General features: G+C 32.0%; 3 protein-coding genes and 1 pseudogene across 5 annotated transcripts; 2 read left to right on the top strand and 2 right to left on the bottom strand.

Moving 5' to 3' along the window:
* Positions 1-325: 325 nt before the first annotated feature.
* Positions 326-5168, bottom strand: LOC111287474 (syntaxin-132-like). 2 transcript variants are annotated; one of them, XM_022878063.2, is made up of 13 exons: positions 4906-5168; positions 4179-4280; positions 3823-3879; positions 3244-3292; positions 2843-2931; positions 2669-2742; positions 2539-2581; positions 2407-2467; positions 2258-2283; positions 2097-2174; positions 1607-1687; positions 1463-1528; positions 326-510 (listed from the first exon to the last, which is right to left on the bottom strand). In XM_022878063.2, exons 1-13 carry the CDS (start codon positions 4921-4923, stop codon positions 349-351), a joined length of 906 nt encoding a protein of 301 aa, XP_022733798.1. In that variant the 5' UTR covers positions 4924-5168; the 3' UTR covers positions 326-348. The 2 variants fall into 2 exon arrangements, with proteins under 2 accessions (XP_022733798.1, XP_022733799.1); XM_022878064.2 differs by lacking the exon at positions 326-510 and adding an exon at positions 1117-1362 and having other exon boundaries at positions 4906-5069.
* Positions 5169-5597: 429 nt separating this feature from the next.
* Positions 5598-6414, bottom strand: LOC149519381 (uncharacterized; annotated as a pseudogene).
* A 2036-nt stretch (positions 6415-8450) lies between these two features.
* On the top strand, positions 8451-10960 carry LOC111288124 (peroxidase 27-like). 2 transcript variants are annotated; one of them, XM_022878892.1, is made up of 4 exons: positions 8451-8727; positions 9413-9601; positions 9980-10145; positions 10454-10960. In XM_022878892.1, the coding sequence occupies exons 1-4, from the start codon at positions 8503-8505 to the stop codon at positions 10858-10860; spliced, it is 987 nt and encodes a 328-aa protein (XP_022734627.1). In that variant the 5' UTR covers positions 8451-8502; the 3' UTR covers positions 10861-10960. The 2 variants fall into 2 exon arrangements, with proteins under 2 accessions (XP_022734627.1, XP_089616206.1); XM_089760080.1 differs by having other exon boundaries at positions 9398-9601.
* Positions 10961-13925: 2965 nt separating this feature from the next.
* On the top strand, positions 13926-15724 carry LOC111288037 (peroxidase 3-like). Its single transcript, XM_022878791.2, has 4 exons — positions 13926-14399; positions 14514-14696; positions 14788-14950; positions 15039-15724. Exons 1-4 carry the CDS (start codon positions 14190-14192, stop codon positions 15452-15454), a joined length of 972 nt encoding a protein of 323 aa, XP_022734526.1. The 5' UTR covers positions 13926-14189; the 3' UTR covers positions 15455-15724.
* The last annotated feature ends 1611 nt before the right edge of the window (positions 15725-17335 follow it).

Here is a 17335-nt window from a genome sequence, read left to right as displayed (position 1 = left end):
ATTAAAGTTTTCTTTTTCTTTCTTAAATTGTTTGAAACAAAAAAAAATGATTGTAGTAAGGATATGACATTGGAAGGTGCCATCTGTTTTAAGTACTTGGGTGGTTTTAACAAGGATTAAGGGAGTAGCAGATTAGGCTACCTTAGAGCAGAAAATAGTGATAAAAATTGAAGGTAAATCCTCTTGTAAGTTTGTAACAGTAGAGTATTTCTAAGTAGTTTTTGAAACACAGTATGCAAAAGGTGAACAAAGAGAAGAAAAAATTCATCAGAACCTGTTATAGTTGCTATCCAAGTCACTACCTATGCGGGAGAAAGGATGGGAGTGATGGAATCAACCTTCCTTTGTTCATTTCTTCCATGGTTTCAAAATAGAGAGCACAATGATGATTGCAATAATAAGGAGCAAGATTATGGAGATCATCATGCATTTTCTTGACTTTTTCTGCAAGCTCTTTGCAGTTCGGAGAGCATCTGTGCCTGATTGCACATTGTCCACTGCATTTGTAACCTGTGAACAGATGGTAGCCAAGAATCAAATTATTATATGTAATTGTCAAATATGCAAGTGGTCCATATCCATTTGATTGAGAGACAAAATGTTGACCCATCAGCCATTGGCAAACTCAAACATGCCATATCTTAGCCCAAAAGGTAAGAATGTTCAATTTTTTTATTAAAAAAAATAAAAAAGGAGAAATTTGCATAGCTACATACTAATTATTCTCTTACTTTATAATTTAATTATTAAATTAATAAATTTTTTTATTTTTTTTATCATTTTTTCACCATTTTTACCAAACAAAACATAAGAGTTTGAGATTTCTACATTAAGTATGTAGCTCTAAGCTTGATGGTTTCATATGAAAAATTATCTTATAACTATGGACTTTATCAACGGAATTAATAAGATGACATACATTGTTTTAGATATATTAAAAACAATTTAAAAATTAATATAACAAAAAATACACTTACTAATTTTTTTAATACATTTGTTAAATTTAAAAACTTCATAGGCAATGTAGATTGCCCAAATAGCTCATAAACAGCTAATAATAATAATAATAATAAATCTAATATAGTAGACCATCTAAGGGCTTTTTTTTTTTTTTGCCAAAGGTAGACCGTAAGATGAGAATAGTGCTTCCAAAATAACTACATGGTCAGACAACAAAGAGGAACTAATGCAAGCACCTTTAGCTACAGTTCCATGGCTTAAGGACTCCAACAACTATAACAGCAACTATGGTTAGGAGAATTATAATGGCAATGCACGTCCGTTTTCGTGTACTCTCCTGTCATTTCTTTGCATTTTGAAGTGCAACTGTCCCAACTGGACATTAGTGACTGTAGATGAAACCTGAACACGATACCATTAACATGCAATGGCAAGCAAAACACAACCTTCGACCTAATAAGCACGCAAAAATGCTCCAAGAGATGTGAGAACAGGAACCAACCTGACTTTCAATGTTATCTAAAATTTCTCCCTGGGCTTCAACAAGAACTGCCATGTCGAGGTAAATCTGAAAAATGACAGTTCCGTTAGAAAAGTTAGCTTAGTTAGTCCATCATACATGCTAAGGGCTCAATGCGGATTTTACCTGTTGTAAATCAAGAAGCTTTTTCTCAATCTCAATCACAGCATCATGCCTTTCTTGGATTTCCTCCACTGTATTTAGTATCTATGACCATATCCAACATCAAAATCGTATTAACGAAGCACATTACATAAGCAAATAATTATTTTCCCATGCGAACATCAGCATGTCCACTTTTGGTTCTTCACATCATATTATAACAAAGTTGCGTACAACCAAAAAGTGGTAAAACATATGCCACTCTGATCAGGTCCTAATGCTGTTTTAGTTCCATTGGTTCGGTGTATAGACTGGTCAGCCTTTTATTTTGAAACTTGTTGATCTTCTAGGCATGAGTTTCTCAAACATTTCAACCTATTTTAGGAGCTATCCATTTTAATAACTTCCGTAATCAATTCAAAAGATGCAACTTAGAACAAATATGATAATGGCACAAACATGATAACCCTTGTTTCTTCAAAGTGAATTAGTGTGAAATGTAAGAGGGCCCTACCTGTCCTCGACCCTGTTCTTGAATTGCCTTTTGGAAAATTTGCTCACTATTTCCAGTTTCAATGAGGCGGTCAATTGTCTAAGACAAGAACACGTTTTTGCAGATTAAAATAGCATCCAAATAAGTTAGAGCCAAAATTCCAACATCAAACTTAGACTCACTTCTTCATCTGGTCTGGTCCCAGTAACTGTTCAAACAGCAATTAAAGAAAAAACACGAAGTGTGGTGAATAATAATAAGATGACTAATTCAGGAAAAAAAATCAGATTACTTTTGTAGTTCTGGCACTCGGTAAGCCCCATATCCTAACCTGTAATGACCCTTCTTTCGACAACCTCACGATACTCGTCCTGGATCTTTTGTCTGAGAGTCTGAAACAGAATATTAAGATGAGAAAACCGATAGTATCTAAAAAGATGCCAACCATGATGTGCAGATATACCTGAAACTCTATCATCAAATCCTTGAATTTTGTTGCCACAGCACTGCAAAAAATAATCATAATTACAAATATCAACTTTTTTTTTTCTAGATAAATGACAAGGACCTAAAACTAAGCATTTGCAACACACTTTGTAACATTCATCCTGGATCTGTCAATGCTTGTTCCCTTCTCACATCCAGGTTTCTGCCGATTGGCTAAGTTCTAAAGAGAAAGAGAGAAAATCAGCAACCAGGCTTCAATTACATAGCGCTAAAGCCTGAAAGTTAAGACATTTGAAGAGAAAAATGAACAAAAAAGTTACATCTTTGTTGATTGCTTCTAATCTTGCTTTGACATTACGTGCTATCTTTCCAACCTCGTCAATATCTTTCTCCATTCGCTTCTTGATAGCTTCAATAAATTACATTATATTTAGACAATATGGAACTTAAATAAATGTGAAAAGTGAAGAGCATCGTCAGGAATTGATAATGAATACCAGCACAAAAAAGATTCCCCACGTTTAAACTTCATCACAAATTTGTTGCTGCTAATATACTTTATATCCATTTTTCTCAAGTAAGTTAGCCCCTAACAGGGAAACCTAAGTTGGATGATAGTTAATAGTCAGATATGCAACTGAGTTACAGTCTAAGCATTATTACTGTGCAATGCTCATATTCAATCTGCAAAGGTTGGTATTGGAAGGATAAAGCTTTCTACCTTTCATAGCAGATGCCTTTGTAACAGACTTTGATTCCTCATTAGCATCCTGCAGAAAGTTCAAATTAGATGTATGTAAATTGTGATAATAAAAAGCAAATTAATCAGCTAGACATTTACTTTCAAAGAGATTTACACAGTACAGCAGACCTATGAAGTAGAAAAAGGTGTCCTCAATTATCAAAACAATTCCTGATAATCAGTTACTGAAGTTCAGCAAATTGAAAAGCACATTTCGTTGAAGAATGTTATGCAGACGACATCTAAATAAAAGTCGTTACATTTGAAACTGGACCAAACCTATAAAGTACTAACATTTTGAGTGCAGAATCTTGCCAGCCAGACCAATTGTCACAACTGGAACAAACTACGGCTATATCAGAGAAGAAAATGATCAAGCCAAAGTTGATACGACACAGGACCAAATCAGTAAGTTCTAACGTTTCAACATAGCAGAAACACTGATAAGATATCAAGACTACATGTGAGGCAGAGACTTTAACATACAAAAACATAGCACAAAATTATCTCAGCACAACCCTCAATGTTAAAATAATCTCAGGTGAATATCCTACATACCTTGAGTTTCCTAAGTAACTCAGAGAGCTTTTCCACCAGTTTCTCAACCTCTTGTATCTATATTGCAAATAATAAGAGCATGAAGCAATTAGATGAATTTCACTTAAAAAGAAGAAAAAGGTAAAAAAGTGCCAACAATAAGCAAAGACAATCTGAGTAAAGGAGTTTCAAAAGTCCAGCTATATTTGCAGATTTCTATTCTTCAAATTAGACTTATTGAAGAAAATCTGAATTTTCAATAAATTTATTGATAATAACTTTCAAGCTTTACACATAGGGTTGCAAATAGTCATTTAGCCATTAAAATCAACAACAATACAGCTAATTTGTTTTGCTTTTGTAAGCATATGGCAGACCTGCTTATTAAAAGCTTCCATTCCCATGTCGGAGTTACTTCCAGGAACCTGTCTTCCCATTTCGATATCACCATGGCCTCGGGCATCCCCAACAAATGAATCCTGATCGAGAACATAATAAAATCATAAGTCCTAAAACAAAGCCTAATGAAGCTATCACAATTAAATTATCATAGTGAAAAAGAACTGACAGAAGTCAGAACAAAGCAAGATAAACTAAGATATCACCCCCAATCCAATTCAGTCCATATGAGAATTATAACTTCTTTTATATAGTGGAAAGATCATTCAAAACCTAAGCATGGCACAAATACTGGTTCCAACTACTGAACTTAGAATCAACCAAAAAAAAAATTCCTAGTAAATTCTCAGTAACCAACAAAGACAAAGATAAAAATCATTAAAAAAGAATGAACTTAGTGTGATGCTAGAATAGTAATCTGAAATAAAGTGAACATAATTTTTTAACAAATGAAACTTTCATACTCAAAATAGAAATAACAGAGCCAGGATTATCCTTGAAACTAGGAAGCACCAACCCAGTTCCAAAAAAATCCGGAAACCCAAAAACAAACATCCAATTCAGCATCAAATTCCAAAACGATACGAGAAAAAGAAAACTTGGTTGATCAAGCAAAAGAGATAGAACCGAAGAATTTCATGATCTTAATTTCATTAACAAAGTCAACTAGTACTGATGAGGATAAGCAAAGTGATTGATAATTACCGTAAGTAAGTCGTTCATGTTGACGAGACAAAGATGATGTTTTGATCAGTTGAAACCTCAAAGCAGGGGAAAAAAAAGGCAGAGCAAAAGAAAATTTCCTTATGGAAGAGATGTTTCCTTTTTTTTGCTATATATTTACATACGAAAGAATTTATTTTAAGAACTTCAACGTTAAGTACAACAATTTCGATAACGCCTTTATGCTTTATTTTATCTACTGATTTTCTTTGTACGACCAACAAGGCAACGACGTGTGTAATAACAACGTTCAGTTCGGCTACCTTTGCTTCGCTTCTTAGCTCTTCTTTGGGCTGTCTGGTTAGCCCATTTTTGGAATTTCCAATGTTTTTTTTTATTTTATTTTTTCTCATTTTGTATGAAACAAAAGAAAACTCGAAGAATTGATGTCATGTGGACATGGAGTTTTTAATTATCTTTTAGAGGCTGGATGTGAAAAAAAAAGATTTGGTATTTTGTATATCATTATTATGTTTATTTTGTATAAAATATAATATTATTATATCATAATTTGTATTAATATATAAAAATATAAATATAAATTTTTCATCAAATTTATATATAATTTTTATCAATTTTAAATTATTTTTTTTTGTATTATTTTTCAGATTATTTTGAATGTATTATCGTTTAATGTCTAGCATTGTCATATCTATAAAATAATTAATTTTGAAAGTATTTATTTATGTTCCAAGAGAATCACTTAAATTAAAAGTTCAAACTAAATTTCCTGCTTTCCTACTGTATAATTAGTGGAAATATAATTAGTTGACAGACTTTATGTCTTTCAATTTCCAACACGACTGACAGTGACTCTAAATACATAGAGGCAATCCACATTTTCAACACAATGCCACCTACGGCTACAATTCTCACGCATGATCCTTTGCTTGTGTATGAACAAATAATCATCTTGGGGAAGAATTTTTCTGCTCGGCAGCAACTATCTCAAATCATTAGAAGTACTGGGTCTTTCACTTCCAGGGATAGTAGCTGCATTTAGCAAAGCTTGAAGACATTTGCGCCACTATATTCAGCTCCCTTATTGGAGGTTCTGCCCTTAACGATTCATAGTGTTAGGAAACAATGATGTCTGAAAATTCAGATATACCATACCCAGGTTTCGAAAGTCATCCGCCAATTCTGTTCCTGAAAAGAAGAGTGACATTCTTTTATCTGTTTCTGTTCTGTCAATTTCAATGGTAATCTGCTTAGATGAAAATTTCACAGTGATTTGTATTTTAAAGCAATGGTTAAATTGAGGTGAAAGGGATTTCGGGGTTAGATTGATTTTTTTACCATCATGAGTAACGATTGGGTAATCTTCCATTTCAAGTCCATCAACTTGGTCCCAACCAGATACAAAAAAGTTTGACCTCCCACTGGAATTCCCAGGAGCTGTTCTAACGTTCTTTTGATTTCTAAAACAGGTTCCTGGAAATCAACATCGATGGCAAATTCGCGTCAGCAGGCAACAATCATAACCCTCATTGTGCCACTCCCGAGTTTTAAAGCAGTTGCAACAAACTTTTGCGGGAGGGCAGATATCACTTTTTACCAATGCAACAAATTTTATGGTGTTTTCCCTTGTCCGAGATTGAGATTTGAAATGAGAAAGCATGAAAATTAAATTCAGGATGCATGAGTGATCGTTCAGGTTGGATGAATTGGAAATCATACCAATTGGCAATTAAACATAACTGTTTTGCAAATTTGCCAGTCAAGTAAACTCACTCGAATTGCATTTTGTATGTGATTTTAAGCATGAGTCATGAGTGAATAGAACAAAAATTATCTTGTACACCAACAATAAGTTCTATAAACATTCAGGCATACACACGAGTAGAAATCAGTGGTTTTTTTTTTTTGGTACAAGATAGAGATTTATGCAGTCTATGCAGCATGTGATCAGTAAACTAAACTATATATATGAGATGGTTTGGAGGGGCGAGCTGGTTAATTTGGTCAATAGTTGGAAGAATTTTGAAGCTTGGCCTCTTCAAGGATCTAAAGGACGTACATGAAAATGCTTAATTCGTTGTGATTTGCTTTGGCAGCATGCAAAGTCAGAACTGCCTTTTGGGTTTATCTTAATCATTTCAGTAAAGACAATGATTAAACAATTTCTCGACAGTCTAACAATTGTGCAAGTAATGTCAAGAAACAAACGGTATGGAGTTGTATATAATTATATATATTGCTTCATTTTTAAATGGCAATGTGCTTGCATGATTCCTCAATTCTCTATTTATGCTTATAAAGCTGTTTGTGATTTGATGGTCCATCCTTGAATTTCTTTATATGGGGTCTCAGAGATTTTAGCTTCGACCCAAGTATCATAGTTGGGTGAATAAATGACAGAAGTGTTTGATTTATGTATGACATGCCAAGGAATTAAGCTTTGATCATGATTCATGTGTGAATAAATCATTATAGTAGACAAAAGCATGAAAGGAAACCATCAACAATAATTCTGTCATAATTTGGCAAGTAAATCTTGCATTTCCATTGGTTATAGTGATGACCATGTTAGGGTGTCAATCAAATACATTGACTTCCAATCAGAGAATATGTTAAATTCAAGTTGGGACATTATTATATATTATTTTGTCAAAGGTCAATAAATCTCTGCACTTACAGCTCATATAGTTGCAATTTTTTTATATCAGATCTATAGTTGCAAATTTGAGAGTTGAGATTGATAAGCAAGCTGTTTAATAACAGGCAATATACAGTACAATGAACTATTCCAAATCCATATGGATAGTGTTGTATTTAATTGTCAGCATATATATATATATATATCTACATTTTGGATCCAGGGGGATGTATCTTATCGATATTTAAAATTTAAGCTGCTGTCAACTATTAATTATAATGCTCAAATTAAATGCTAATCACAAGATTAATGGTCAGAATCAGTACATTTCCATGTGCAATTATGAAGATGGAATTGAGAATAAGATCAATGATATTGGAAGAAGAAATGTACAGAAATAATTGATATATATAAATATATACATACATTAATCAAAAGCAGAAATTTTATTTTTTTCTTCATTGTCTAGCCAACTTCTCTCTCTTTCTCTCTCTCTCTCTCTCTCTCTCTTTTCTGGTGCATTCAGTAATTAATAGTAAGTTGTTTGTATACAGTATTTTGCATTGAATTTTTTCATAAAAAAGAGAAAAAAAATGGAACTTCAATACAAGTTGAGATATGGTTTTAAAAACTCCCTTCTGTGATTGGAAGTCAGCTCTGTGGTGTATTGTCAGTATTGACCATGTCAAATCAATTCATAAATACAATCAGGAATTTAGATAAATTGATTTATGAAGCTATGTTTAAAAAACGACATTTAATAAATTTGATATTTGAATGTCAGCAACATCTTCCCTTATCCCTGCTATGGCATTTAAAAACAAAAAAAACAACTCATAAACAAATGCAGTGACAGTTTTGCATCCTGCCATGTTCAAAGGGAGTTAAGGGACTAAGCTTAACTATAAATATAACCCATCTTCTTTTGCATATACCATATTGCTCGGACAAATCAAGTCCAATAATCTCCTCAAGACAAAATGGCTACAGGCCAAAAGCTTCTCTCCTTTCTCAGTTTTCAGCTGATTCTTCTTCTTCCGGTCTTGGACCATGGCAATGCACAGGATTTGAAACTCGGGTATTACCAGAAGACGTGCCCTAATGCAGAGTCAATTATCTGGAAGGCAACTTATCGAGTCATTTCTCGAGCTCCAACTCTTGCCGCTCCTCTGCTCAGGATGCATTTCCATGACTGCTTCGTTAGAGTAAGTTGTTAAAGATTGCTTCATTTTCTTTTATCATGAGAAAAAATTCAAATATTTATATATCGTTAAATCAAATGTTCAAATGCTAATATTCATTTGAGAATGCTTTATTCTTTCCATTTTACTACAAATAATTGATGCCTTGAAATATTATATAAAAGGGATAATTACAACATTGGTCCTAAAATTTAGTTTTTTTTTTCACTTCAGTCCTAAAATTGTTACTTTTACACAAGCTGAATTTGTGATCAAGAGAACAACTTTCGATTTTTTTTTTAAATCCAGTAAAGAACCAAAAAAATAAGCATTATTAAATCACTGCTAAATCTCCAAATCTGTATATATTTCATTTTATTATTTAAGTCCTTAGATTCACAAAACCTTAAATCACAAACTAGTTAACATTAATTATATTAATAAAATTAAATATCATTATTTGATCACCACCACTAATAAATTATTTAAGTTCTTTTAATTTTAAAACCCACAAGCAATACAATGCACAACACAAAAAAATTTAGAGCTGAAATTGAAAAAAGAGCCAAGTTTTAGAAATAAAATTGTAATTATCCCTATATATATAGTCAATGATTATAAAGCAAATTAAGCACTTGATTTCAATGGTATACTGTTATGGCTATCAAAATCAACTACCATAACATTTGACAAGTTGATATTATTTCAGGGTTGTGATGGCTCAGTGCTTCTAAATTCCACAAAGACCAACCAAGCTGAGAAAGATGCAATCCCCAACAGAAGTTTAAGAGGCTACAATGTGATTGATGCTGTTAAATCTGCAGTCGAAGAAGCATGTCCTGGTGTGGTTTCATGTGCAGATATCATTGCCTTAGTTGCTCGAGATTCAGTTTCCATGGTAACTCTACCTGTCAATATTATTTGTCTTCTCTAAATTTTTTAATCAAACCAAATAATATGTCATCTAGCTCCATAAACAGATCTATCATTTGAAATAGAGTGTTCATAGACATCCCAAAAATTTAAAAAGAAAAAATTTTCTCGGACACCTTTAAAATTTTTCCATAGACAAGGAAAATAAGAAATTTTGAACAAAAATTTTTCTTAAACACCTTAAAAATTTTTTCATGGACACCATTTTCACGATAAAATTAATAAACTTATAGATGATTTATAGATATATATATATATATATATATATATTATAAGTAGACACACCTAAAAAAAATCCTGTATCTAATGTTGTGTAATTCATTTGCTTTAAATTCATTTTCAGATACATGGGCCCTATTGGGAAGTTCCTCTTGGACGAAGAGATGGAAGAGTTTCAATTTTGAATGAGGTCTTCTCAGAATTGCCTGCTCCTTTTGCCAACATAACACAACTAAAACAAATGTTTGCTGCTAAAGGTCTAAGTGTAAAAGATCTAGCAGTTCTATCAGGTATTTTCGATTTTATTTGTTCCTTTTATTATACTATAGGTCGATATTGATTTTTATCTTTGTGTATTTCAATTTGATTTGAATATTTTCATTGTAATTTCAATTTTATTGATGTTGAAAAAGTAAAAAATAACGAAATTGACGAAAATCAAACTAAATTTGTCACATGAATTGTAAGTATATAATGTCATGATGGCAAAATTCAAAATTTCAATAAAATTAAAGTAAAATAGAAAAATTCAATATTGAACCGTCAGATTTGATCTTAATTTATATCCCTTTGTTTATTTAAACGAAATATTAAACAGGAGCACACACCATTGGGACATCTCATTGCAATGGTTTCAGCAACCGCCTCTACAATTTCACTGGCAAAGGTGACACTGACCCATCATTGGATCCAAACTACATTGTGAAATTGAAGCAAAAATGCAAGCCTGGAGATACCACAACACTGGTGGAGATGGACCCTGGAAGCTTCAGGACGTTCGACGAAGATTACTTCACTCTTGTAGCTAAAAGAAGAGGGCTTTTCCAATCCGATGCTGCCCTTCTCGATGATGCAGAAACAAAAGCTTATGTCATCCTTGAGGCTTCTACCCATGTATCTACCTTTGCAAAGGATTTTGCTGAGTCAATGGTGAAGATGGGCAAAGTTGGAGCCCTCACTGGCGAGCAAGGTGAAATCAGGAAACATTGTGCTTTGGTGAATTAATTGAAAACCTTCATTTTCTTAATTTGTTGGAATTTTAATTAAGATATGAATGTTTGGCCACAAAATAGAAAAATAATAATGATAAGATGTGAATAACTTTGCAACAAAAGTTGCATTTGTGTTATAATTTATCTGTATGGCAAATTACAGCTATACAATATTATTGCTGAGTGCAATTTCTGGAAATAATTTTCTCTATATATCAGGATTCCAACTATTTTCCAACTCAATAAAATCCATGACCTTTCTTGAATAGTTGTTAGCAAATAATTAATATTTGCTTAGTTGATTAATCACTTGTGTACTCATATACTTTATTAATTAAATGTTGAATTCTTAATTTTAGTGATTATGATTCAATTCTCGATAGCTTCAAATAAAAAAAAAATTTATCAATCAAAATCTGCTAGCTATACCTTCAAGACTTTGGCCTTATCGTGGAAGAAAAGTGTCACATAAAATATGAAAAAAAGACATGATATATACTTTAGAAGTTGAAATCTAGTAATAATTGAAAAAATTTCTTAGTATTTGTGGTATTAAAAGTGATTTCAACATTCTTACATACTATTATGTGATTAATTTATATATTTTTATATAATTTTCGAGTATAAAGCATTGATAATTGGAAGAATATCAAGAAAAATAAGTCAAATTCGAAGTTTTGAAATTTAGAGAAATGAAAATGAAGAATCCATAAATTAATTATGTCACTAATCAGAGGAAAATTTTCTCTCTTCTAACAGGCTATAACACATTGGAACATCTCTCTCAAATTATATGAACATTAATTGATTTTAAAATAGAAGCAAGCCGGCAATGACTAGACTTTTTTTTTTATGCATTGGATAAGCATTTTTTTATTATTTTATCGTAAACTTTTTTTATAAAAAAAATTATGATGAAATTTCAATTGTTTAATAATTGTTGGCCTTTCATGCTACCATTATGATAGAAATTTTATATTGCCCAAAAAAAAAAATGCATATGCAAATTAAATCAAAGCAACACAATCCATGAAAAGCAAAATATATTTTTTTTTATAATGGATTATTTTTTGAAGTGATTTTATTATTATTATGCATTGGTAGACATTGTTTACATGCTATATATTTATGAACAAAATCCAATTCCAATGGTTGCGTACTTTTATGATTTATGATTTACTTTTTTTATTCGTTTTTTCTATTTCTTAAATCTTTTGTGGGGCTTAAAGAATCTTTGATTAAAAAATGAGAATTGAAATTAAATATAATTACTAACTTTATATATATAGTTGATCTTCTAAAAAAAGTAATATTATCGAAAAATAAAATAAAAATTTGTTATTAATGAAAATTAAAAATCTATCTTCCTTTTTATTAAAATATTTTATTTTTTAATTGAATTTCCATCTTTTACTTTTAAACAATAAAAGTAATTAGAGTAAAAAGTAACAAATAAATGGAAATTTGTGTAAATTTATGTCATGTTATCTAAGGCATGCCTGTCATAGGACAGACAGTGAAAAAGAGGCGAAAAGTAGAGAAAATAATTAAGAGTAGAGTGAAGACATGAAGCTTCCTTTCCTTGTGTGTCTTCAATTGCTTAGCCCCCGTGACATGTTCTCCCATGGGGGGCAACCCAAAAGAGCTCTCTTAGTCATGTCAATTTTTCAATGATCATGGTCCACTATTGACATGCCCTAATGCAGTGATATAATTGAGGAGTTGATAGCAATTTCGCTTTAGTTTGCAAAGTTTTTTTTTATTATTATTTATTAAGGATGAAAAAATTCAAATCTATTTCTAATTCTTTAGATAAGAAAAAGTATGAATCAATCATTGAGTCAAATGCTTTTGTTTGATCCATTACGTTTTACAATTTTTTACCACGCCCCCAAAAGTGGTGGAGAATGAAATTGCAAAGCTCTTTTGTCGATTTTTTTTTTTGTTAGAATTCCTTCAAATATTCCTGCCTTAACCAAACTTACATGCCCCAAGACATTCCAAAACTTTTAAAAAATAATGCCTACACCAAGGATGAAAATAATTATGTCATTTTTTTTTCCTTTCTATAAAAGAGAATGTAGCTTGAAGATAAAAGAAGATATTATAAGTGTTGAAATTTTAATTTCAGATGCTGTATGAATAAACTATACAAAATCCTGAATTCATCAATCTTATATCGTTGGTATAATTTCAGCGCAATCTGATATACATTAATCTTTTAGTACTTTTTAACATTGCTATAGTTCAATGTGATACATGATGCATAGTGGAAGAGACCATAAATTTCTTATATTTCTTGCCAGCTGAAACAAAAAGACAACCAAAACTAAACATTCGCATCCCCAGAAATGGAATAGCATGAAATAATGAAAATTTCTTAATTTAATTTCCTTTTTTGTCAAGTTTTTGTTAGAATTTGCTTCTTGCCCCAACCTATCCCTAAATCATTGGTATATATGCGGCATATGCTCTGAGACATATTCCAAAATTGCTCAGAAATAAAAAAAAAAAAAAATCCACTGAGATCTAATGAGATCATAATTTTATGTCCTTTTTCTATTTGACAGCTTGTTTGTTACACTGTATTTTCTTTTCTTTTTGTTTCTTTTCATCATCTAGGTATACGTTTCAAACATTTTGACAAACTTTATTCTTGATGAATCCCCAAGTTATTGTCGGCCATAAAGAGTGAAGCAGGTACTAAATTATTGAATAGAAAATGTAGACAGACAGCTCAAATTGCTAAATGTATGATATAATATTCATCGGTCAAGCTGGTGAACCAATTGATCTTATTCTTATCTCACATGATTTTTAGTGTACCATGATCAATATCATAATACATGCTTAGCAGCCGCGTATGCTAATTACAATGGTAATTAAGCTTAATTTTGATTAATCAACTTAAATCAATTAAAGAGTTTGATTCATATGGACAAGCATAAGCTTAATCTCCACGCCACAATTTGCTTAATAGGATAAAATGTGCCCACCTATGATGTTACACTATATGAACCTTATGTCATTGTTTTTTTATTGGTAAGAGACAGGCATAACTAATCGTATTTTTTATTTCATGCTTCTGATTACAATATGTTTTAGTATATCATAAGATAGGTAAGTTGGATAATCGTCTTTATTATTTTTTTAATAAAAGTTATTAGGATTTGAATTTGATTGTTGAAATTAAAAATTCAACATGTTACCAACAGATCACGTCTATAAAACGTCCCCTGTTTTCCAAATATTGACAACATCAAACTTTGCTTTCTTTCAAAGAGGTTTTTCCCATAGAACCTGAAGAGGAAGTGAGACAACATTTTTCAAATTCTGTGAAAGATGGCAGGAACAGGCCTTCTGGGGATTATTGTCCTTTGTCTTTTAGCATTTATAGGCTCAACTCATCCTCAGTTGCAGATGAATTTTTATGCTAAGAGCTGTCCTAAAGCTGAGAAGATTGTGCGAGACTATGTTAAAGATCACATCCCTAATGCCCCATCACTGGCCGCCTCCTTCATTAGAATGCACTTCCATGATTGCTTTGTCAGGGTATGTATCTCATCTCATCAAACTTCAGCTATTTTCTCTGGTTTTCTTCTGTTATTAGCTACCGTAGAATGTCAAGTAGAATCCAGGGACTGAGAATGAAAATTTTCCTTTCAGGGATGCGATGCATCTGTGCTTCTAAATGTCTCCTCTGGTGAAAAGAATGCTGTTCCAAATCAAACACTCAGGGGCTTCGATTTCATTGATAGAGTGAAGAGCCTCGTTGAAGCTGAATGCCCTGGCGTTGTCTCCTGTGCTGATATCCTTACTTTGATTACAAGGGACTCAGTCGTAACCATAGTAAGTAAATCTCTTCCGGAAGTTAATAATTACCCTGGATTTCATTTTTACCGTTAGAGAAGTACTGAAAAAGAGTCGCTGTTTCTAACAGGGAGGTCCATTTTGGAAAGTCCCAACAGGACGAAGAGATGGGGTGATCTCAAATGTCACCGAGGCAAATACCCGCATTCCAGGACCATTCGACAACTTCACTACTCTCCATAGACTTTTCAGTAACCAAGGACTCGATACAAAAGACTTGGTTCTCTTATCTGGTATTATATATTCATTTTCTATTTATATCTCTGATGCCACAATATTCAACATTAATCAATCTCATCAGCTTTGGGTTAATTGTTTCAGGTGCTCACACCATCGGCTTGGCTCATTGCCCAGCGTTTTCACGTCGATTGTACAATTCCACCGCCCCTGGTGGCGTCGACCCAACGCTTGACAGTGAATACGCTGCTAATCTCAAGGCAAACAAGTGTAAAACCCCAAATGACAACACCACAAAGGTTGAGATGGACCCTGGAAGTCGTAACACCTTTGATCTTAGCTACTACACTCTCCTAACCAAAAGAAGGGGTCTTTTCCAATCCGATGCTGCCTTGACTAGAAACTCAACTAGCTTGGCTCTCATCAACCAACTCCTTTCTAATCCTCTCAAATTTTTCTATGCTGAATTTGCCAAATCTATGGAGAAAATGGGTCGGATTAATGTCAAGACAGGATCAGAAGGTGAGATTAGGAAGCAATGTGCATTTGTCAACAGTTAAAAGGAGTTTTGCTCTTTTTTCTTTTTTAACATTTTATTTATTCATAGGTCTGGGTTATGGGAATAAAGCAGCTGAAGAGAACTTTTTTTGTTCTTTCAAACTGTTCAGGAATTTCATGGTGTGGGACTCTTTTGTTGTGTATGCAGTCAGTGTCATGTTGAGAATAATTAAGCTTGTTTTTTTTCTCGTTCTTTTTGGTCATTGAGCTCAATACATTCATATCTTAATGTATTAGGCTGGATTGTCTAATGATTAGTTATTATTCACAAATTTTTTTTTTTTTTTGTTTCAATGGGGCAGAGCCTTATATTAATAAGGGAGGGGGAGAGGCTGGAGTTCGACTCCAGCCTTATATCTTCTTTAAGGCTTATTTGGTCATTAAGTCAAACAACTGGAAACATTATTTGCAAAAAAATTTTTATTTGAGACTATTAACATTTTAATTTTAATCAATAAAATTAAAAATCCAAGACTTTATCAATAGACAAATTATTATAGGCCACAAAAAATCCTTTGCTTCGTTTGCAACCTTACTATGCGATGGATCTTTGAAGTGCATAATGGAGAAAGGAATATGGAAGATTAATGTAGCATGTATACAAGGGCGAGCCAAATCCTTTGCTTCATTTGCAACCTTATTATGCGATGGATCTTTGAAGTACATAATGAAGAAAGGAATTTGGAAGATTAATGTAGCATGTATACAAGGGCGAGCCTTGGAATAATGATAAGGTTGCTCCTTTGTGACTTTAAAATCACGGATTCGAACTTTAAAAACAGTTTTTATGCAAAAACAATGTAGAAAAAAAACTGCTATCATGAATTCTTATCTCAACCTTCGCAAAGCGAGAAATTTTGTGTATCGATCCTTTCTATATATTTTTTTTGTTTAATTAAAGCATTAAAAACCTGATAAACTATGAAAAAAAAAAAAAGAAAAAGAAAAACTCGTAATAGAAAGGGTACTGATTCCTAAATTTGGTCTGGGTTAAGGAAAAAAAAGTAGCTGGAGACAACTTTAGTTTCATCACCTATATTTGTTACACTTATATATGTCACTTAATTTTCTTCTCCCATTACTTTCACTCAAAGGATAATTTCCCATAATTAAGCCCACTGTTTGTCGTTTTCTTTTTGTTGTCCTTTACCGGGAGCTCCTGTCTTCTCACATGGCAGATCAATAATTAGGCTGGTACATGAATATATATAATTAAGTTTATATGGACAAAATTGATATAAAATTTAATAAATAAAATTTGTGAAAATTTTTATTATAAATGAGTAAATAAAATTTTAATAAAAAATTTGAATTGATAAATTGATAAAGTTTAATATAAAAATTATTTAAAATATTATTTATAATTTAAATTTGATCGATACTTATTTAACGAGAAAATTTTTGTTAATATTTTTACTAAAAATATTTATTCAATAAATATATATGAAAATTTTTTTAAATTTTTTTGAATTTTGCATATTTATCTATGTGATAAAAATTTTTAATTTATCGATTTTGATTTTCGATTTTAATTTTTTTTATTCATTTTTAATAAAAAATTTTATGAATTTCACTTATAAAACTTTATGTAAATCTTTCCTATGTCCATATAATGTGTGTAATTTCATGCTTCTTGACAACTTCGTATATCAAAAATATCGATTGACCAAAAGGCCATCTTGTTTTGCTTTGCATGCATGCATGCATGCTGGACTAAAAGGAAAACCAAGAAAAAGTGGGGTGTTTTTAAAGGTTACGTGCATGGTCTTTCTTCATGGCAAACGTTGTTGGCTTCTAAGTTTGAACTTTGAAGAACACCAGCAATAGTTAATCATCGTCCAAGAGTCAAGAGTATGGTTTCAATATGCAATAATTGCTTGGCC

The sequence above is a fragment of the Durio zibethinus genome, chromosome 4 (genome assembly GCF_047325235.1).
Source record: "Durio zibethinus cultivar Kanyao isolate XHJ-2024 chromosome 4, ASM4732523v1, whole genome shotgun sequence".
In the NCBI taxonomy this organism is placed as follows: Eukaryota; Viridiplantae; Streptophyta; class Magnoliopsida; order Malvales; family Malvaceae; genus Durio; species Durio zibethinus.
Note: the sequence above shows the minus strand (reverse complement) of the source record. Positions and strands in the feature narration are given on the sequence as shown.